Source organism: Dermochelys coriacea, chromosome 7, assembly GCF_009764565.3.
Source record: "Dermochelys coriacea isolate rDerCor1 chromosome 7, rDerCor1.pri.v4, whole genome shotgun sequence".
Classification (NCBI taxonomy): domain Eukaryota; kingdom Metazoa; phylum Chordata; order Testudines; family Dermochelyidae; genus Dermochelys; species Dermochelys coriacea.
The window spans coordinates 33,202,461-33,224,244 of NC_050074.1; the positions used below are offsets into that span (position 1 = coordinate 33,202,461).

Consider the following 21,784-nt stretch of genomic DNA (forward strand, 5'->3'; position numbering starts at 1 on the left):
GAATCCAGTCGGCATGGCAACCAGCCCGCAGCCTGATCCAGGGATATTATTGTCTCCTCAACGTCACTTAGCGACCACCATCAGAGAAAAATACGAGGGGCAGTGCCTCTAATCACCATGTGTCCCCTTCCCCCATGCCACAGAGATTCCTGCCTCATGTGCCCATAACCCTCCATTAACCTCCCGAAAATTAACAGCACAGGATGGAAATAACCCCACTTCCAGAAGCAAAATGGCTTTCCCCCACAGCCAGTGCTCCTGCCCTACTCCCTACAGCACCCCTGCGAGGAGAAGCCAGGGCTAGAGCAGCGGGGAGCTCCCCCCACAGCCAGCGCTCCTGCCCTGCTCCCTGTTGGTAAACAGCTGCAAACAGCAGCACTGCAGCTGTGTGCGTGCTATGGTTTCATGTATTCTTGTGCCATTGTTCTATTTGCACACACAACAGCGAGTCTCTTTTGCAGGGCTATTTTGGTTGATGGTGAAGCTGTGTGTATATGGACATCCCAAGGCTAGACAGCACGTGGGGCGTGGGCAGTGGTGAGCTGGAGCCAGTTTGCACCAGTTTGCACAAACTGGTTGTTAAATTTTGAAGCCAGTTTAGAACGGTTGTAAAGGGGGGGGCCAACTCCGGTCTGCGGCCCACATACTGCACGCGGGGACCATCCTGTCAGTCCCCTTCTGAGCTCTCAGCTGGGGAGGGTCCTTCACTCGCTCTGGGCCTTCGGCAGCCATGAAGAACCCGCCGCCGAGACCCGGACGCGACTGACGGACGTGCCACCGAAGTGCCGCCAAAGACCCGGAACGACTGACGGAACCAGTTCTTCAGCTTCTGGCAGCTCATCACTGGGGAGCGGCATGGTTGGGGGGGTTGTGGGCTTGTTTTCTGCATGCAACCATTCCTGCACTTTAGGCTGTGCCGTTCAATGTGCCACTGGGGCATGTGCTTTGTACGCACTGTTTGGGAGCCCCCAGTGAGTGTGTATTTGTACAAGATGCACTGAGCGTGTACGTGGATTGAGTTGTTGGGGGGGGGCGTAGCGCATACAATGTGGTAAGTGTATTGTGTAGGGGGAGAGGGTTGTGTGGAGGGTGTGAGTGTATTGTGTTTGTGATGTGTTGTGTGTGATGCTGTGCAGTTATGTGCTCCGTGCTCCTTCTTTACACACCTCCTTGGCAGTGCAGGATTTCAATCACAGCAGCTAGTAATCCCAGAGCCGTACGTCTCCCTGCCAGCACTCCAGCTCCCGCCATATCGCCCGAGCCCCAGCACAGAAGGAGACAGATGGGAGGGAGTTTTCAAGTGTGCGGCAATTCAGATAAAGCATGAGGTGAGTGTCTGCAGGAGATATCTTACACACACGCACAACAAGCCCTCCCCCGGGGACCGGCTGGCTCTTGTGTGTGCTATGCCGTCTGCTAGGTGCCTCATGTAGGTGCCCGTTACTTGGATTGTGCATTTGTGTGTGCTGAGCTGTGTATGTGTGAGCGACTATGCATTTTCATATGCCCAAATTGTGTGCATGTGTAAGAGTGAGACACTGTGCATTTGGGCACGTTCCATAGTGTGTGTGTGTGTGTGTGTTGTGTGGTGTGTGTGTTGCTGCAGCAGCATCAGGACACAATGGGGTGAGCACAGTGCCACAGTTGCAACTGCATGGACTGGCCGGCTGCAGCTGTGCTGTTGCAGCTACCAGCTGTGCAGCTGCATGTACTGCTGCAGCTGTGAGTGGATGCAGTCGTGCAATCTGAATTGCGTGTGCTGCTACAGCTATGTCTTAAACGCGTTAGTGCAACTCCAGGAGCCCATTGCAGGCAGGGGGCGCTGGTACAATTTTCTACAGTGGGGGTGCTGACAGCCATTGAACCAAACTGTCAAACTCTGTATATGATGGAAACCACTTCAAGCCAGGGTGTGCAGCAGGACCCCCCTAGTTCTAGCACCTGTGGTTGCATGGTTGCGGCTGTTGGCTCTTGGCAGTCTCCAGGTGTATGGGCACAGCTCAATCACTTGCATGCATCATATAGCAGCAGTTTCCTGTGGGCACTTGGGTGACTGGGCAGTGTGGTTAGGAGAACTCTGCATGCCCCCAACCCTCAGCTGTTGCCATGGCCAGGGAAATAGCTAATCCTCCCCCAGCCTGAGACGCCCAGGGAGTCATGGCCACATGGTGACCCTGGAGCCCTGCAGGGCTGAGCCCATCAATAGATACTCACCACAGTGCATACATACACCCCACACATGTCCCTGTGCATAGACACACACACACCACAGTCTCTTGGATACACCCCATGCATGTCCCTCTGCATAGACACACACACTCTGAGCCTACCAGAGATCCACACATTTTGCCCACCCACACGCCTTATCAATAATTTTGTCACAGGAAGCCCCCATCCCTTTCCCCCATGCCGTTTGATTCCAGCCACTCACCAAATCTACACAAACAGGAGGATGCCCTTGGGGGTACCCCTAACCTGCCTCCTAGAGGGGAGAGCCAGCAGCAGAGGAGGGCCAGGGCACAGCTCACAGCTCGGGGATGATACATAACAGGACAAATGGAAAGAGGTGGGGAGACAGACCTCCTCCCCAACACACCAAGGAGCCGCTACTTCCCTCATCACTGGCTCCCCACTACCTGGGTGTTACATGGACTTGAACGATCACAAGGTGCACCCCATACTGGGAATCGAGGGGCTGACTGCAAGCACCTGAGAAACACAGAGCACTATCCCTCTTCTGGCCTCAGTTTCCCCATCTGGAAATGGGAGAGGATAAAACATCCACAGTCAGAGCAGACTGGGACCAGCTCCCACTGTATGTCTGAGCAGTGATGGGGGGTCCCGATCTGGGTTGGGGTCTGTGCAGCGCCCTCTTGCATTAGTGGCTGAATTTCAACACTGGGTAAGCAATTTCTTGTATACAGAGCTGCTACAACCCACTCCAGAAGCAGCTGCATCTATGCACAGGGCCATGGTTCTCTATATAAACAGCCCCCCCCCCAACCCCAGAGGCAGCTGCATGCAGGGCAGCGTCATCTGTCAGCCCTGCCTGTCCCACAATAGCCATTTTCCTTCCAGAACCTCCTGATTAAATCAATCAGAGCCTTTTGTATATTAATGGCCTCTCGTTTGTATTGAATGCATCATTAATGTTAACGATCCCCGGGAGCCCCCCTCCCCTCACCCGGGCGGGACCATATTAATTGCTCACGTCCTAATTAAATATTGAGGCTGGGAATTGGCTCTCTCCAAACCAGGCTGGGGGAGACTGATTGCAGCACAGGGTGCCACCGAGCAGTATGTCCACCGCTACGCAACCACAATCACAATAACCCACACACAATCACAACCACCTAGAGCTACACAACTGGAATCCACAAACACACAATCACTATCATATAGACATTATCACCTGCACAATCACACAGCACACACAATCACACAATGATGCAAACACAAAACCTCACCATCAGCCACGTGCACAAACTCCGACAGAGAGACAATCCCATAGACATGTATCAAGACAGTCCTAGTCACAGACTGTCAAACCCACAATATCCACAATCACACAGTCACACCCACAGACACATACAGTCATACTAGAGATAAAAGCATACACTCAATCACAGGCAGGAGAGACACAAACACGCTATCACATTAACAGGTTTCAGAGTAGCAGCCGTGTTAGTCTGTATTCGCAAAAAGAAAAGGAGTACTTGTGGCACCTTAGAGACTAACAAAATTTATTAGTGCATAAGCTTTCGTGAGCTACAGCTCACTTCATCGGATGCATCCGATGAAGTGAGCTGTAGCTCACGAAGCTTATGCTCTAATAAATTTGTTAGTCTCTAAGGTGCCACAAGTACTCCTTTTCTTTTTGCTATCACATTAGAGACAATTACATGATGCTCCCACATGCAAGAAAACAATCTCCCACATGCACAGTCACACGTGCTTATACACACACCTTATCAAACTTGAGATACAATCAATGTATGTATCAGTCAGTGACACACAGTATCACACTCACATAGTGACAGTCACACACAGTCACAGTGACACATGCGCATGCAGTGCCTCTCCCTCTCACACGCTCCCCCAAACTCTCCCAACTACCCCCCACAATGAAGGACTCAGCCTCTGGCTCTGTGTCACCATGACCCCTGAATTACACCCCTTCCCAGACACTACACCAGAGAGACACCACCCTGAAACCAGTCCAAATAGGTGGTGGACAAAGAGCCTGCCAACCAATGGAGTGGGCTTAAGGGGGGTGGGGTTGGGAGCCAGGAGTCCAGGGTCTATTGCCAGCTCTAGGAGGGGAGTGGGGTCTAGTGGTGAGAGCAGAGGGGCTTGGAGTCAGGACTCCTGGGTTTATCCCCGGCTCTGGGTATATCTCCCAGAATCAGGTTCATCACACAGCTTCCAAAGCTCAGCCCAGAAAGACGTGACTGCGGGTAGCAGGGCCAAGGAGATGGAACGAGCCGGATCAGAATGTGCTTCATGCTCCCTAGAGCGAGACTAAGATGATGTCCCTGCAACGGAGCAGGGGAAAGCAAGAAGCGGGAAGGAGAGAATACCTAGAGTATGCTCATCTCTGGCATATAGCCACCAGGGGGTTGGGGTGAGTCAGTTGCTTGGAGGATCCCTGTATAAACAGCCCTCACACCACACCCCAGAGCCAGCCACATCTCAGTGCCAGGCAACAAATCCCTGTATAAACAGCTCCCAAGCCCCACCACAGAGCCAGCTACACCTTAGCTATGAGTGAGGGATCCCTGTATGAACAACTGCCTCTACTCCACTGGGTGCCTGGAGTAGAGGCCCCTGGCCTGGATATGGCAGAGGTTAAAAGCACAAGGGCATGGAGGGGGGAAGTGCACATCAAGTCAGTGGAAGAGCTGGGGTTACAACCCAGGAGCCCTGACACTCAACCCAATTCCCCCCCACACACACACTCTAACCACTAGACCCCACTCCCCTCCCAGAGCCAGATATAGAAACCAGGAATCCTGGCTCCCAGTTACCACTAATCTAACTACTAAATAATCCTACCTTCTCTTAAACAATTGAGATATAAATTGTTTCACTAAGAGACATACAAACAGGGTTATCTCACCCAGAGCTGAGATGCAGCTGCCTCTGGGGTGAAGCACACCAGGTGTTTATCATCCTCACATCAAGGGGAGAATTGTTAGGGAGCATTCTGCTCTTGGAGGCAGTGCTAGGACACCCAGTAGTGCTGGGAGTGGGGAAGGTAGCTGAATAGGGGTGGTTTCAGAGAAGCAGCCGTGTTAGTCTGTATTCGCAAAAAGAAAGGAGTACTTGTGGCCCCTTAGAGACTAACAAATTTATTTGAGCATAAGCTTTCGTAAGCTTCATGCATCCGATGAAGTGAGCTGTAGCTCACGAAAGCTTATGCTTTTCTTTTTGTGAATAGGGGTGCTCTCCCCTCGCAGTCAGTGCTGACCAAGCATGGCACTAGGGGGCGCTGTGCTGCTGGAAGGGTCTTTCTTTCACATGAGATGTAAACCAAGGACCTGACTGTTCTGGGTCATTAAATATCCTCTAGCACTTTTCTCATGAGTACTGCTGCAAACCCTAGCTTCCTGGCTAAATCCCAGCCCAGAGAAATCTGCCTCCCTAAAATTCCCTCCTGCACTTTCTATCAGATACAAAGTTTCCCCCATTCAGTTCCTATGCTAAACTAGCCTGTGATGCTGTTTTTAACTAGCCTGTGCGCCCCACCCCAGAGGCAACTGCATCTAAGCACTGGGGAGGGGTCCCTGTATAAACAGCCCTCATACCCCACCCCAGAGGCAGCTGCATCTCAGCACTGGCAGAGGGATCCCTGTATAAACTGTCCCCACGCCCCATCCCAGAGGTAGCTACATTTGGAGAGGGGTCTCTGTATAAACAGGGCCCAGACCCCACCCCAGAGACGGCTGCATCTCAGCCTCAGGAGCGTGGAACACTTGACTGCAGAGAAGCACAAGGCGGACCCGTGGGGAGCTGTCTCTCTGGGGGCAGTGGGTTGCACGACCTTTCGATGTGTGCGGCACCTCACCGGCTCCTCTCCCTTCCCCCCCTTCCGAGTACAGAATGGACCCTACTGGAAAAGCAGAACACAGGATTAGGGAGTAGGCACTAACAACCCTCCCACCAGCTGCCGATACTCCCATTATCACACTGCAGCTGCTGAGACACCCTCTCCAGTCACCACAGAATATCCGCACACAGCCACAGGGCTGGGGAAATGTCAGTAGGTTTGTTATTGTAGAGTCTCTCGTAAGCACTGGACCCTGGTTTATTATTGTAGAATCTGGTAAATCAGCCCAGGTATCTACCCACACTCCCAAGAGCCTCAGGATTTCAGCCCCACTTTGACCCCACAGAACAGCACCCGCAGCAAGCCTAGCCCTTACCCAGCTCTCCCAGCCCCAGCTCTCACTCTTAGCTAACCCCGCCTGCCGCTCCCTCCAGCTCATCAGCCAAGCCCCTTTCCCTAAAAGGGACAGCCCACCCTGTGATGGGCTTTTCCTGAGTGCAGGGGGGAGCAGGTTGCTGAAGGGTCACAAGCTGGGCCTGGGGCTAGGGACTGCAGGGCAAGGCCTCTCAGGTTGCCCCGCTGCACTTGACAAACAAATAGAGGGAGAGGAAGATTAGTCTGCACCTCTGTCCCACCCCGTCTCTCTCCGCAACTCTGGGGGCAGGATACAGCAAGACTCAAGGCCTGGGAACCAGGGGGCACTGGTCCCTCACCCCCACTCCCCACCCAAGCTTTGGGGCACCCTGCTACACCCAGTAACACTTCAGATGGCTTTGGGATATTGTGTAATCCCCAAACCATCCCCCATCAGCCCTGCTCAGAGACAGCAAAGGGGGAGTGTTGATCCTTCAGGGGAGGTTGGGACACATGCTCCTGCACCTCCATGCCTGGTGGGAGATCCCTGTATAAACAGCCCCCACATCCGACCCCAGAGGTGGCTGCATCTCAGCACTGAGTGAGGGACCCATGTATAAATGGTCTCCGCCTCCAGCCCGGAGGCAGCTGCATCTCAGCACAGATGAGGGCTAACGGAGTTGAACAGGCATCTCCACTGCTTTCTATCCACCTCATGGCTCATGGTGGCCAATTCCACAGTGTGTCTGCCCCTTCAGGCCAGATTGTGGGGCATCTAGCACTGGGAGCAGCAGCAGCCAGAGGAAAAAATGCTGAGCTAGCACAAGGCAGAGTGGGGGGATCAGTGAGACAGAGCACGAGCGAGGAGTTCAGTATCATAGAGAGCGAGCCTGGGGGGGGGGTCACTGTGAGAGAGCAAAGCCAGCAGGGAGGCAGAGTGAGATAGAATAAGCAGGGGAAGGTCAGTGTGACTGTGCAAGCGGAGGGTCACAAAGATGATGGAGACAGAGAGTGCAAGCCAGGGGGTGGGGGGGTGTTCTAGGAGATGAAGGAGACTGAGGGTGCGAGCGATGGGGATCAGGGAATGAGGGAGACAAAGGGTGCGAATGTGGGGAGTTTCCGGGAGACGAGGATGCGAGCGGGGGCTCAGGAAGAAGGAGACAGATGGTGCGAGCTGGGAGGAGTTTCTGGAAGATGAGGGAGACAGAGGGCTCGGGGGATTCAGGGAGAAGAAGGAGACAGAGAGCACAAGGGGGGGGGTTTCAGGGAGACAGAGGTTTCGAGAGGGGGTTCAGGGAGATGAAGGAGACAGCGGGTGTGGGGGGGTTCAGGAGGACGAGGGGACACAGAGAGCTCAAGCAGGAAGGAAAGAGGTGGAGGAAAGGAAGTATCAGAAAAAAAGAAAGATTGAAAAAATGAGACTGTACGAATGAATCAAGGATTGGAAAGAAAGGTAGAAGGAATGAAGAAATATGGACGAAAGAACTAAGCCAAAAACCGAATGGATACAGTAGAAAGGAGGAAGAAAGGAGTAAATGAGTGAGTGCATCGAAGCACAAAGAAGGAATGTGAGAATGAGTCTAAGAAAATGAAGGAATGAAAGAATGAATGAATCGGAAAGAAGAGGGAGGCCAAAGTCAGAGATGCCTGTGGATGGGTGGGCAGGCAGGTGCCCTGGGGCAGAAAGGAGCAAATGGCAGAGGCTCGTGCAGCAAGGGGAGAGCAGTAGGGGAGGAAATCGGGGGGGCAGCGAAGCTGACCTGAGGAGCTCTGAGGGATCGGACTGCCCCCGCAGTCCTGAAGAATGGGGATGATGCGCTGCCTGCCCTTGAATGTGACCTGGGGGGCTCCTCACCCTGCTGGGATCCCCAGCAGCTCCTCATGGGGAGCAAGGAGACTCTCCTTACCCCCACTCATCTGCTCAAACCTGCCCAACTCACTCCATTGGCAGCAGGGCCTGAACGGGGAGGTAAGGGGGAAGGGACTGGCCCCAGAGCAACCAAGTGCAACAACTGAAGAAGAACCCAGGAATCCTGCCTCCCAGTCCCCGTCTCTCTGCTCCAGCCCACTGGAGCCCAGGCCCCCACTCAGATGTGGGATAGAACCCAGGAGTCCTGACACCCAGCCCCTGCTCTAACCCCCTAGTTGAAGTGACAGATTCCCCGGTGTAATTCAGGAGTAGCCACGTGGGTTATCCCAATTCAGAACCAGTGTGAGGGGGGATCTGGCCTAAAGATTGACTGGGAGAGGCTGGGGTCTACACTGGGACCCTGGGTACTCCCCAATCCCATCCCCCAGAATGGGGAAGCAGGCATGGGGGCAGGAAGAAGGGGGGTAGAGACCCAGGAAGAGGGAAAGACTAGAGACCGATACGTAAAGAAACAGGACGGTGCTCTGACTGCCCCTCCCCCCCCATCCTGAGGGCAGTGAAGGAGAGTAGATGGGAAAGTGGGGCAGGGAGATGTCCCCTCGCTTGGGCGAGTTGCAGCCCTGTGGGATACAGCCCCCCAGCACAGAACATGCATCTGGAAATGCTGGGGAACACTCCTTCCCCAAAACTATTCACACCATGGACCCAGCCACCCCACAGACTCCTATGTACCTCAGACCTTCACGATACAAGCTAACTACCCCACCACCACCCCCTACACCATCCCTCAACCATACACCCCCCTGCACCCCTTCCGCCTGGGATTGCTCCATCCCCAAGCCAGAAACCCCCCTACAGCATCCCCCTAGGATTACACCATCCTCCCCCTACATACACAACGAGAAACCCCCTACAACATCCGCCAGGGATTACACCATCCCTCCTGCCCAGAGACCCCACTACAGCATCCCCCTAGATTACACCATCCACCCCCAGCCAGAAACCCCCTACAACATCCACCTGGATTACACCATCCCTCCACGGCGAGGGCCCCCCCTACAACATTCGCCTGGGATTACACCATCCCTTGACCAGAGGACCCCCCCCACAGCATCCTGCTGGGATTACTCCATCCACCTGGCCAGACACAGCTCCCCACACCATCCATAAGAATGGCCATACTGGGTTAGGCCAATGGTCATCTAGCCCGGTGTCCTGTATGCCGACCAATGCCAGGTGCTTCAGAGGGAATGAACAGAACAGGGAAAATTATCGAGTGATCCATCCATCCCCTGTCGTTCAGTTCCAGGTTCTAGCCGTCAGAGGCTTAGGGACAACCTGAGCATGAGGCTGCACCCCAGACCATCTTGGCTAATAGCCACCGATGGACCTGTCCTCCATGAGTGTATCGAATTCTTTTTTGAACTCTGTTATAGTTTTGACCTTTACAACTTCCCTGGCACCGAGTTCCATGGACTGACTGTGCATTGTGTGAAGTAGTACTGCCTTGTGTTTGTTTTAAACCTGCTGCCTAATACAACTTCCCTCAGCCAGAGTTCCCCCCACACCATCCCCCTGGCCAGAGATCCCATTCCCCCGAGGATTACGCCATGCCCCAGCAAGAGACCCCCCCACCCCTACCCCATGCCAACCCCTGGTCAGAAATTCCATTCCCCAGGGGATTACACCATGCCCCAGCCAAGACATTCTCCCACACCTTCCCCCGGCCAGACTGCATCCCCCCGGCCAGACACACATACTCTATGGCCATCTCTCCCCCTCCCTGGGGTACCTCCCTGCCCCTACAGCCAGACGTCCCTACATCCATTCCTCTCTGTCCCTACACCCATTTCCTCCCAGCCAGAGACAGCCCCAGCCATCTCCCCCTCCTGGATAACCGTGTCCACGATAGAGTCCCCCCACCCCAAGTGTGTTGACACATGAGGGCCTGTGGACCTGGGACCCAGTGCCCTGAATGCCCTCATCATCTGCTCCAGGGATCTTGACTGGGAAGTATGCAGGGGAGGGTGTGGAGCCACCGGGCGTTGCTGGGTGTTATCAGGGGTTGGGGAAGGGGCACACATCAGATATTAGAACAAGGAGATGGTGGGGCCCTGTTGAAAGCGGGATGGGGGAACCCCTGGGCGTTACTGGGGGCAACATGAGCTCACACTGGGTGTGATGGGGAGATGTCCCGTATCACATGTATGATCGGGGGAGCGTTAGCAGTAAGGGGCTGAGCAGGATCCAAGCAATGGACCCCTTCCCCCACTTTTCCTGTGATGGGGCATCTCAAGAATCCCCAGAGGAATGTGCTGTCCTGCCGTAGAGCCCCAGACAGCATGGGGAAGGAAGGAGGGGGTACCTCTCTGTCTACCTCACAACCCCTGCACAGGAAGCACCTGCCCCAGGAGAGCCCATCCCCACTCTGAGCTGCAGCTCTCTAGAGCCAGGTCCCAAAGAGCCCCAACCCTGTTGTGTGACTAATGAACTGTGTCTGGGCCTAGCCCGTCCGCCAGCCAATCCCTCTCCCTGGCCAGGCTGGTTACTAGGCTTCAAAAAAGTCTATCGTTTTATCCATAGTTAGGTAGGCTCTCAGAGCCAGGATAAAACCCAGGAGTCCTGGATCCAGGCTCCCACTGCAGCCTCTAATCCAGGGGTTCTCAAACTGGGGGTCGGGACCCCTCAAGGGGTTGCGAGGTTATTACATGAGGGGTCTGAGCTGTCAGCCTCCACTCCAAACCCCAATTTGCCTCCAGCATTTATAATGGTGTTAAATATATTTTAAAAGTGTTTTTAATTTATAAGGGGGGATCGCATTCAGAGGCTTGCTATGTGAAAGGGATCACCAGTACAAAAATTTGAGAACCACTGCACTAATCCACTCTATCCTCCTCCCCCTGTACTGCTGAGACTCACATGGACTCCATCACTTCTGAATTTGAGTGTCTGTACTGTCAGGACCAGGACACATATGCCCTCATGTCTGACTGAGGGTCCGTACAGCCGGAATGCACCCCCACCCCTTTGTGATAGAATCAGAGTCCGTACCACCAGGATGCAGAGGCCAGCCCCCATCTGAATGGGAGGGTCCATATCGTTGACACACGCAGGCCCTCATGTAGGAGCACCGAGGGTGCGTACCACCACGATACCGCACATCTGCTCTTATGACTGTACCACTGGAACAGAGAAGCATGCCCTCATGTCTCAGATCAATGGTCCACAGCTCCATGACACACAGGCCTTTGTGTGTGCCTGCGCAGGTCAGGACCACTGGGACACACACACGCCCTCATATCTAACAACAAGAGTCCATATCATCAGATCACAGACACATGACTTGTGTATGAGTGTGAGGTACCTTTTGCTGGGACACACATGCACATCCTCATGTTTCACTGTGCCAGACTATATTACCAAGTCACACACGTACATTCTCATGTCCCTACAGCCAGGACACACATGCAGACGTATCTCAGGGCAAGGGTCGGTATCGCTTATGCTTGCACGCACGCACGCCCTCCTGTGTGTGTGCAAGGGTCTGTAGTGCCAGGACACACACACACACACACTTTCATGTTTGACTGGGGTCTTATGTCCCGCCTGCCAGGCAACACCAATGTGAGAATTTGTGCTGCCAGGACACACTGCCTTTGTGTGTCACTGCAGGAGCCCGTACCACCGGGACACATGCACATGCCCTCATATCCTTGGTGGTTCTCAGGATGCTTCTTCATGAGGAGTCAGGGGAGGGGCCCATTGCTTGGGTCCTGCTCAGCCCCCTACTGATAACCCTCCCCCAATCATACCCCAGCACAGGACACGCCCCCATGTAACCCCTAGTGTGGTCCTTGTTACCTGCAGTAACGCCCAAAGGTTCCCCCATCTCTCTGTCGACAGGGCTCCACTGTCTCCTCTTCTAACACCTGATGTGTTTCCCTACCCCAATCCTGATAACACGAGCCTGATGCCCCTAGCAACACCAGTGGCTCCACACCCACTCCACTTCCAGACAGGGTCCCTGGAGCAGGTGACAGGGACATTCAGGGCATTGGGGGCCCAGGTCACACAGACTGGGTGTGAACACAAGGGGGCACCCCACGAGCTTGGGGTTGTCTCTGGGAGGAGGAGGAGGGTGTTATGGAGGGAGGTGGCCGTGGAGGGGGGTCTCTTATGAGGGAAGATGGCGGTGGGGGGCAGGGGTTCCTGGGATAGAGAGCTATCTGGGGGGTGGGGAAATAGCAATGGGGGGATGTCCTGGATGGTAGGATTATCTGGGCATGAGACAGCTGAAGGGGGGTGCTCTAGATAGGGGTAGGGAGTTATGCGGGGGGTAGATGGCATTGGGAGGGTGGTCTCTGGATGGGGGGTGTCCAGGGAAGAGCTGGTTGTGGCGTGTGTGTCTGGATGGGGGTAAGAGGCATGGTAGCTATCTCTGGATGGGGATTATCAGGGGGAAAATGGTCACGGGGGTTGTCTCTGGTTCTGAATGGAAGGTAGGGGGCTTCCATGGGGGGTGTCTCTGGATGGGGGGAGATGGCAATGGGGGTATCACTGGATGAGGATTATCAGGGGCAGATGGTCATGGGGGCTGTCTCTGAATGAGGACAGGGGATTATCCAGGGGTGAGGGAGATGGCTGTGGGGTTATCTCTGGATTGGTACACCCTCACCTTGAATACTGTGTGCACTTCTGGTCACCCCATCTCAAAAAAGAGAGATATTAGAACTGGGAAAAGTACAGAGAAAGGCAACAAAAATGATTTAAGGGGATGGAACAGCTTCTGTATGAGGAGAGATTAAAGAGATTGGTGTGGAGAAAGTTATTTACTCCTTTCATAACCCTACCCCTACCTAGCACAGGAACCTGGGGGCAGCAGCTTTAAATAAACACAAGTCAGTACTACTTCACACAATGCACAGTCCGTCAGGGTCAGGGGATGTTGTGAAGACCAAAGTTGAACAGGATTCAAAAATAATTTGATAAATTCATGGAGGACAATGGCTATTAGCCAGAATGGGCAGGGATGCAACTCCATGCTTGGGGTGTCCCCAAGCCTCCAACTGCCAGAAGCTGGGACTGGACGACAGGAGGTGGATCACTCTGCAATTTCCCTGTTCTGTTCATTCCCTCTGAAACATCGGACACCAGCCACTGTCAGAAGACAGGCTACTGGACTAGATGGACCTTTGGTCTAACCCAGTATGGCCGTTCTTATGATGGTGGGAGGTAGTTATCTGGGGAGGGAGATGGCTGTGGAGGTATCTCTGCATGTGGCGGGGGGGGGGGAGGTAATGGGCTATCCAGGAGTGGAAGATGGCAATGGGGGGTTGTGACAAAGTGAGAATTTTTTGTAATATTTTGTGACCCGTGTGTGCCTCAGTTTCCCTTATATGTTGCATTGTTACCCAGTGGGGGAAAAGGGGATTAAGTTTGTCTCAGGGAAAACTAAGAGACACAGGGGCAAGTGTCACCTCCCTGTCTGGGTGGAATGAACAGAGCCCTCCAGGAACAGCTGTAACTGACCTAGAACAACAAGGGGCCAGAGAGACCAGCCCAGCCCCAGTGAGTCAGGGATCCACACTCCCAGCAGGGAAGCTGAGCCCAGACCCCAGCTGGAGAAGAAAGGCCTGGGAGGGGAGCTGGGGGTGAAGTGCTGGCTGCTGGAGGAAGCTGGTAGCTCTCACCTGGGAACAGGACCGAGGCGGGCAGACAGACAGAGCCTGACCCCGGGGCTGGGCTCTGGGCTGAGCCGAATTGGCTGTGCTTTAACCTTCAGCTCTCTGTGCTAAGCCACTGGCTGCCTCTGCTGGCACCAGGTGACTAATAAACCGACTGCCCAGGGGATGCTGCTCAAGGGTCACTGGAAATGCCGGCTGAGGGGCATCAGTCCTGAGGGTGGCCAAGGCTCTGCCAGGAGCCTGTCTCAGCTGGACTTGCTGGGCAGAGCTCAGGGGGAGGCAGGAGGGCTGGACCCCAGAGGGTCAGTCTCAGCAGGTGGGAGGCCACGTGGCCTGCCCTGGAGGAACAGCGAGAGCCCTGGGGTCTGAAACTTCATCCAAGAGACTGTTCCAAAGCCCGAGGAGCAGCCTGTGGATCCGTAACGGGGGGGGTGTCTGGCTGTGAGGGTGGGGATATCTGGGAGGAGAGAGATGGCCATGGGGGGTGTCCCTAGAAGATGGGGTCATCGGAGGGGCAGAGAAACATGGCCATAGGGTATGCCTGGGTGAAGGAGGGTGGCCGTGGGGGGTGTCTAGGGATGGAGGTAGGGCAGTCTCTGGGCCTGGGGAGGGCAAATGGCCACAGAGGATTTCTCTGGGGGGGGGGGGCATGTATTATAGAAGGGGAGTGGAGGGGAAGATGGCCATGGGAGTTTCTCTGGATGTGGGGAGAGGTATCTGGCAGGGGGGAGAGAGATGGCTGTGGGGCATGTCTGCGGATGGGGGAGGGATATAGCCATTGGAGTGGTCTCTGAATGGCTTTCTTTTGGGGGGAAGGAACCATGCATGCAGAGATATAGTGTAGGGAGGCATCTGGCTGGAAGCGGAGGGAAATATCGGGGAGATAGACAGAGGATGTTTGTGCCTGGCAGGGGGCATTATCCCAAGAAGAGGGGATGGGTATAGGAGTATCTCTTTCTCAGACTCATAGACCATCTTGATCATCTAGTCTGGCCTCATGCATATTGCAGGTCACAGAACCTCTCCCACCCACTCCTGTAATAGACTCATAACCTCTGACTGAGTTACTGAAGTCCTCAAATCATGGTTTAAAGACTTCACATTACAGAGAATCCACCACTGACACTAGTTTACACCTGTAAGTGACCCGTGACCCCATGCTGCAGAGGAAGGCGGAAAACCCCCCAGGGTCTCTGACCAATCTGACCTAGAGGAAAATTTGTTCCAACCAAATCTGGTGATCAGTTAGACCTGAGCATGCGGGCAAGACCCACCAAGCAGATACCTGGGAATGAATTCTCTGAAGTAACTCAGAGCCCTCCCCATCTACCGTCCCATCTCTGGCTATTGGGGATATTTGCTACTGGCAGTCACCAATGGGCCACACACCATTGTAGGCAGTCCTGTTATTCCATCTCCTCCATAAACTTATCAAACTCAGTCTTGAAGCCGGTTAGGTTTTTTGCCCCCACTGCTCCCCTTGGAAGGCTGTTCCAGAACTTCCTTCTTTGATGGCTAGAAACCTTTAACTGATTTCAAGCCTAAATTTGTTGATGGCCAGTTTATAGCCATTTGTTCTTGTGTTCACATTGGTGCTTAACTTAAATAACTCCTCTCCCTCTCTGGTATTTATCCCTCTGACGTATTTATAGAGAGCAATCATATCTCCCCTCAGCTTCTGTGGTTAGGTCAAAACAAGCCAAGCTCTTTGAGTCTCCTCTCAAAAGGCAGGTTTTCCATTCCTCTGATCATCCTAGTAGCCCTTCTCTGCACCTGTTCCAGTTTGAATCCATCTTTCTTAAACATGCGAGACCAGAACTGCACACAGTAGTCCAGATGAGGTTCTCACCAGTGCCTTGTATAACACTTCCCTGTCTCTACTGGAAATACCTCGCCTGATGCATCCTAGGACTGCATCCCTTTTCACGGCCCCCATCACATTGACAGCTCAGAGTCATTCTGTAATATACCAATACACACAGGTCCTTCTCCTCCTCTGTCACTTCCAACTGATACGTCCCCAACTTATAGCAAAAATTCTTGTTGTTATTCCCTAAATGCATGACCTTGCATTTTGCACTAGTAAATTTCATCTCATTTATATTACTCCCAGTTTACAAGGTCATCCAGATCTTCTTGTACTATATTCTGGTCCTCCTCCAAATTGGCAATACCTCCCAACTTTGTGTTATCCGCAAATTTTATTAGCACATTCCCACTTTTTGTGCCAATATCAGTAATAAACTGTTAAATAAGATTGGTCCCAGGACCGATCCCTGGGGAATTCCACTAGTAACCTCCCTCCAGCCTGACAGTTCCTGACACCTTTCATCATGACCCATTGTAGTCTCCCCTTTAACCAGTTCCTTATACACTTTTCAATTTTCACATTAATCCCAATCTTCTCCAATTAACTAATACTTTCCTATGTGGAATTGTATCAAATGCCACTGAAATCCAGGTAGATTAGATCTATTGCATTTCCTTTGTCTAAAAATCAGTATCTTCTCAATATAACTTCTCATAGTCTGGCAATGCTCTACCCTTTTGTAAACCATGTTGTATTTTATCCGAATTACCATTCATCTCTATGTCCTTACCTACTTTCTCTTTCAAAATTTGTTCAAGACCTTGCATACAATTGAGATAAAACTAACAGGCCTGTAGTTTCCTGGATCACTTTTTTTCCGTTTCTCAAAATAGGAACTATATTAGCAATTGTCCAGTCATAGGGTATGAACCTCAAGTTTAGATTCATTAAAAATCCTTGTATTGGGCTTGCAATTTCATGTCCCAGTTACTTTAATACTCTTGGATGGAGATTATCTTCCCCCGCCCCACCCCACCGATTTAGTCCCATTAAGCTGTTTGAGTCTGACTTCTACCTTGGATGTGGTAATTTCTACCTCTGTATCCTCATTGCCATTAGCCACCTTGCCACCACCCCAAGCTCTTCATAAGGGGTGTTATCCTAGTGGCAAGTTAGCCTGAATATGAAGGTTTGAGGTATGTAGGAGTCTCAGGGGTAGTTGAGTCCATGGAAGAAAAAAACGGTTACTAACCTTTTGTAACTGTTGTTCTTTGAGATGTGTTGCTCATGTCCATTCCATGCTAGGTGTGTGCACGCCGTGTGCACTGTGGCCGGAAATTTTTCCCTTAGTAGTATCTGTTGAGCTGGCTCTAGCGCCCTTTGGAGCCATGCAAATATGCACTGGTATAAAGGGTGCTGCTGGCTCCACACAGCCTCTCAGTTTCTTCTTGCCAGTAACTCGGACAGAGGGGTAGGAGGGCTGGTCATGGAATGGACATGAGCAGCACATCTCGAAGAACAACAGTTAACAAAAGATTAGTACACTGTTTTTCCTTCTTCGAGTGCTTGCCCATGTCCATTCCATGCTAGGTGACTCACAAGCAGTACCTCATGAGGTGGGCTCAGAGTTCATGGACGTGCTGAGGGCAACACTGCTCTCCCGAAATGGGCATCGTCACAGGCCTGTTGGGTGATGGCCTAGTGGGATGCAAAGGTATGGGCCAACGACCAGATCACAGCTCTACAGATGTCCTGGATTGGGACCTGCATGAGGAAGGCTGCTGACGAAGCCGGGGCTCTTGTGGAATGAGCAGTCGCAATGGCTAGCAGTAGGACGTTGGCCTGTTCGTAGCAAGCCCAAATACAGGCAGTTATCCAGGACGAGATTCTCTGGGTTGACACAGGTAGCCCTCCATTCTTTCTGCTATTGCTACAAAGAGTTATGTGGACTTGCGGAAGGGCTTAGTCCTCTCAATATAAAAGGCGAGGGCCCGCCTAATATCCAACATATGAAGCCAACATTCCTCAGAGGTCTTGTGAGGTTTTGGGAAGAAGACAGTAGAAAAATTACCTAGTTGGTGTGGAATTGTGACACCACCTTTGGCAGGAAGGCCGGATGGGGGCGTAATTGGATCTTGTCCTTGAAGAACACCGTGTAAGGTGGCTCTGACGTAAGGGCCCTGATCTCAGAGACCCTTCTGGCTGAGGTATCACCAGCAGAAAGGCAACCTTCCAAGGGAGAAGTAGCAGGGAGCACAGTGCTAACAGCTTGAAGGGGGGGGACCCATAAGCCTTGACAGGACCAGGTTTAAGTCCCATGGAGGGCCAGTTCATGAATCTGAGGATAGTCTTTCCAACCCCTTGAAAAACTGGATGGTCATTCCGTGGGAGAACATGGCTCTGCCATTCACTGGGGGGATGGAAGGCTGAGCTGGCTAATAGATGAGAGGGCCAGACCTTGCTGCTTTAGGTGAAGCAAACAGTCCAAGATAGACTGAAGAGAAGACTGGGAGGGAGAAAGATCCTGTTCGGAGGCCCAACAAGTGAAACATTTCCACTTGGCCAAGTAGGTAGCCCTGAAGGAAGACTTTCTACTACCTAGCCAAGATCTGCCAAACCTGTTCCGAGCAGGCCTGTTCTTCAGGGTTCAGTCATGCAGCATCCATGCAGTTAGGTGCAGGGAGGTTCGATTCAGGTGAAGCAACTGGCCGTGGAAATTGTGAAATCAACTCTGGGCAGGGTGGAGCTATCACCAAGAAGTCCAAAAGTGTACCAAACCAATGTTGCATGGCCACACCAGTGCTATCAGGATAACTCTTGCCTTTTCCCGTGTGATTTTTAGGAGAACCTTGTGAACCAAGCCAATCATTGTAAAGGTGTACAGTAGGTAGCCTGCCCACAAGAGCAGGAAGGCATCAGAGAGGGAGCCTGTACTGTGCCCATGCAGTGAACAGAATTGATGCCATTTTCTGTTCTGCCTGGTGGTGAATGGGTTCAAGTGGAGAGGCCTCCACTTTTGGAAGATGACACTGATGACCTCTGGATGAAGACACTACTTGTGGTGAGAGGAAAAGGATCTTCTGAGGTGACCCGCCAATATGGACGGAGATGAGATGCTTCAGGATGAATGGAGTGTCTCGCACAGAAATCCCCATAGAGCGATGGCCTCCTAACACTGGGCAGAGGATCAGGCCCCTCCTTGCTTGTTGATATAGAACATGGCTGCAGTATTGTCTGTCAGGACTTGAACCACCTTGCCTGAGACCTGGGGAAGGAACAATGGCAAGCCAGATGTACTGCCCTGAGCTCCCCTGATGCTTATGTGCAGGGAGAGTTTTTCCTGGGACCAGAGGCCCCAAGTCCTAAGGTTGCTGAGGTGGGCTCCCCACCCTAGGTCTAACACATCTGAGATTAAAGACACCAATGTGTGTGGTAACAAAGGGTATCCCCATCATTACTTATCTTGACTCCTTCCACCAGCCCAGGAGGTGAGGACCAGGCAAGGGACTGTAAGTACTGAGTCCAAGTGGGTTTGCTCAGGGAGTATACTGGCGCTAGCCACATCTGGAGGGGTCTGGCGCAGCCTTGCATATTGAACCATGCAAGTGCAAGCCACCATGTGACCTAGTAGCTTGAGGCAGACCTGAGCTGTTGTGATTGGGTGGTCCATGACCTTGGTATCAGGTCTGGAAGTGGGCCTCTGGCAGGAAGACCCTAGCTTGGGTCAAGTCAAGCTCTGCTCCAATAAATTCTATTCTCTGAACCGGGACAAGAATTGACTTCTGCTCGTTGGTCAGCAGACCCAGCACTCTGGAGGTGGCTCAGAGCGTGCTGATGCTATTCTGTACCTGAGCCTGCAATGGACCTTTGATCAGTCAGTTGTTGAGGTACAGGTAGACCTGTACATTTTGCCGCCTGAGGAAGGCTGCTACAACTCCATACACTTTGTGAAAGCCCACAGGGCTGCCATAGGCCGAAGGAGGGCAGTGAATTGATAGTGGCGTTGACCCACTACAACCTGAGAAATCTTCCATGGCCATGGATGATAGAAATGTGAAAGTACGTGTCCTTTAAGTTGAGGGCAGCATACCAGTCTCGTGAGGGAATGATGGAGGCCAGGAAGACCATGAGAAACCTCAGTTTCTCGAGATATCCGTGGAGGTGAGACAGGTCCATGATGGGCCGGAGCCACCCTTTTGGATTAGGAAATACTGGGAGTAAAACCCCTTCCCTCTCAAGTCTTGAGGAACTTCCCCCATACGTAGGAGGGATTGTGCCTCCTAGACAAGGAGCTACTCATGAGAAGGATCCCTGAAGAGGGACAGGGATGGGGGGTGGCAGAGAGGGGTGGAAAGAAACTGAAGGGTACATCTGACTGTCATTGTGCTCAGGACCCATTGGTCTGATGTTATGGATGCCCAAGCTGGGCTGAAGAGCAACAGATAGTCCAAAAATGAAGGGGGGGTGGATCTGAACCGGTGACTGGTACAGCACCCTCGGGCACTCCTTCAGAAGGCCTACTTGGGCTCACTGGAGCATCTCTGAGCCCCAACTGGTAGGCCTAGGTGGACGGGTGCAGTTGGCACCGTTTATAACCTCGCCTTTGCTTTTGTAGGACTCCTGTCTTGGAGATGCCGAGAACCAAGAAGGCTGCTGGAGCCTGAAGCGCTTTCTGGAGGCAGATGGCGCATACAGGCCTAAAGGTCGTAGATTGGCCCTCGAGTCCTTCAGTCCATCAATTCTCGTGTCCATCTGCTCCAAGAAGAGGGAGGAGCCTTCAAATGGGAGGTCCCTGGATGGACTCTTGGACCTTGTGGGGAAGGCCAGATGATTGGAGCCAGGAACTGTGCCTCATGGAGACCACAGAGGCCATTGTCCAGGCCGCCAAGTCAGCAACCTCCAGAGCTGCCTGGAGAGAATCCTAGCCAATTTTTACCCCTCTTCTAAGAGCACTGTGAACTCCTGTCTCGACTCTTGGGGCAGGGAGTCTTTCAATTTATTCAGGGAGGCCATAGAATAAAATCACATCTCCCCAGCAGAGCCTGCTGATTGGCAACACACAGTTGGAGGCTACCCCGGAATAAACCTTTCTTCCAAAGGGTCCAGTTTCTTAGCATTTTTTTGTTGCAGGGTAGCACTCAACTGGCCTTGCTTCTCCCTTGCGTTCGCTACAGATACCACCAGTGCAGGTAATTGAACCTGCTTGCTGGCACACGCTACTTCTTCTGTGCCCTCTTGAAGTGAGGATCGAGAAGGAGTCTGCATAGGGCCTTGACTGGACCCATCACCACCTCATTGATGGGCAGGGCAACCTTGGATGGAGCTGCTGCAGCCAAGATATCAATAAGGCTGGGCAATGTATCTTTGAGCTCCTCAATTTCCAAACCAAGGTTTGAAGTGATCACTCAGAAGGTCCTGGCGAGCCTTGAAATTGCCCTGGGGAAGTAGGCTGCTGGGACATACAAGGGAAAAATCTCCAGCAACAGTGCATGCGGCGTGCACACACCTAGCATGGAATGGACATGAGCAAGCACTCAAAGAAGAATATTTGGGGGGGGGGGAGAGTTCCCCCAACATTGCCTGGCAGGGGACCTACTGTTAGCCCCCCCAGCCTCCTCCCAAGTATGTAAAGCCAAGACACACACTATCGTCCTTCTGTCCCTTGGTGAGGACCCCTATAACCACAATGCACACTCACTCACTGCCTTCTCTAACAGCAAGGGTCATACAGCCAGAACACACAAACACATTCACCCTCGTGTCTCACAGTGAGGGTCCATACAATCAGAACACACATATACATCCCCCGTCATGTGTTTGGTGAGGGTCCATATATCAGACCACCCCAGCCCCCCACACACACTCATGTCTCCCTGCGAGGGCCCCTATAGCCAGGAAACACACATACTGATGCTCTTATCTCACAGCGAGGAAGCCAGAATGCACACATGTACATACACCTACACACGCAGACCCTTGTATTTCCCAGTGAGGATCCATATAACCAGAACAGCCAC

At 52.7% G+C, this 21,784-nt stretch overlaps 1 protein-coding gene and 2 long non-coding RNA genes across 3 annotated transcripts in view; 2 read left to right on the top strand and 1 right to left on the bottom strand.

Annotated features, from left to right (window-relative positions):
• The window catches only part of NRXN2 (neurexin 2), a 285,310-nt gene that overhangs the window by 198,730 nt on the left and 64,796 nt on the right, over window positions 1-21,784 (bottom strand). Inside the window, 1 exon segment of the mRNA XM_043518686.1 lies at window positions 6,044-6,112. Within this exon segment, the coding sequence (XP_043374621.1) occupies window positions 6,044-6,112 (69 nt within the window).
• LOC122461011 lies at window positions 1,160-20,866 on the top strand. Its single transcript, XR_006282690.1, has 2 exons — window positions 1,160-1,429; window positions 20,383-20,866. It is a non-coding gene; the product is annotated as an uncharacterized LOC122461011 (long non-coding RNA).
• On the top strand, window positions 7,451-19,091 carry LOC122461012. Its single transcript, XR_006282691.1, has 3 exons — window positions 7,451-7,464; window positions 13,057-13,061; window positions 17,843-19,091. It is a non-coding gene; the product is annotated as an uncharacterized LOC122461012 (long non-coding RNA).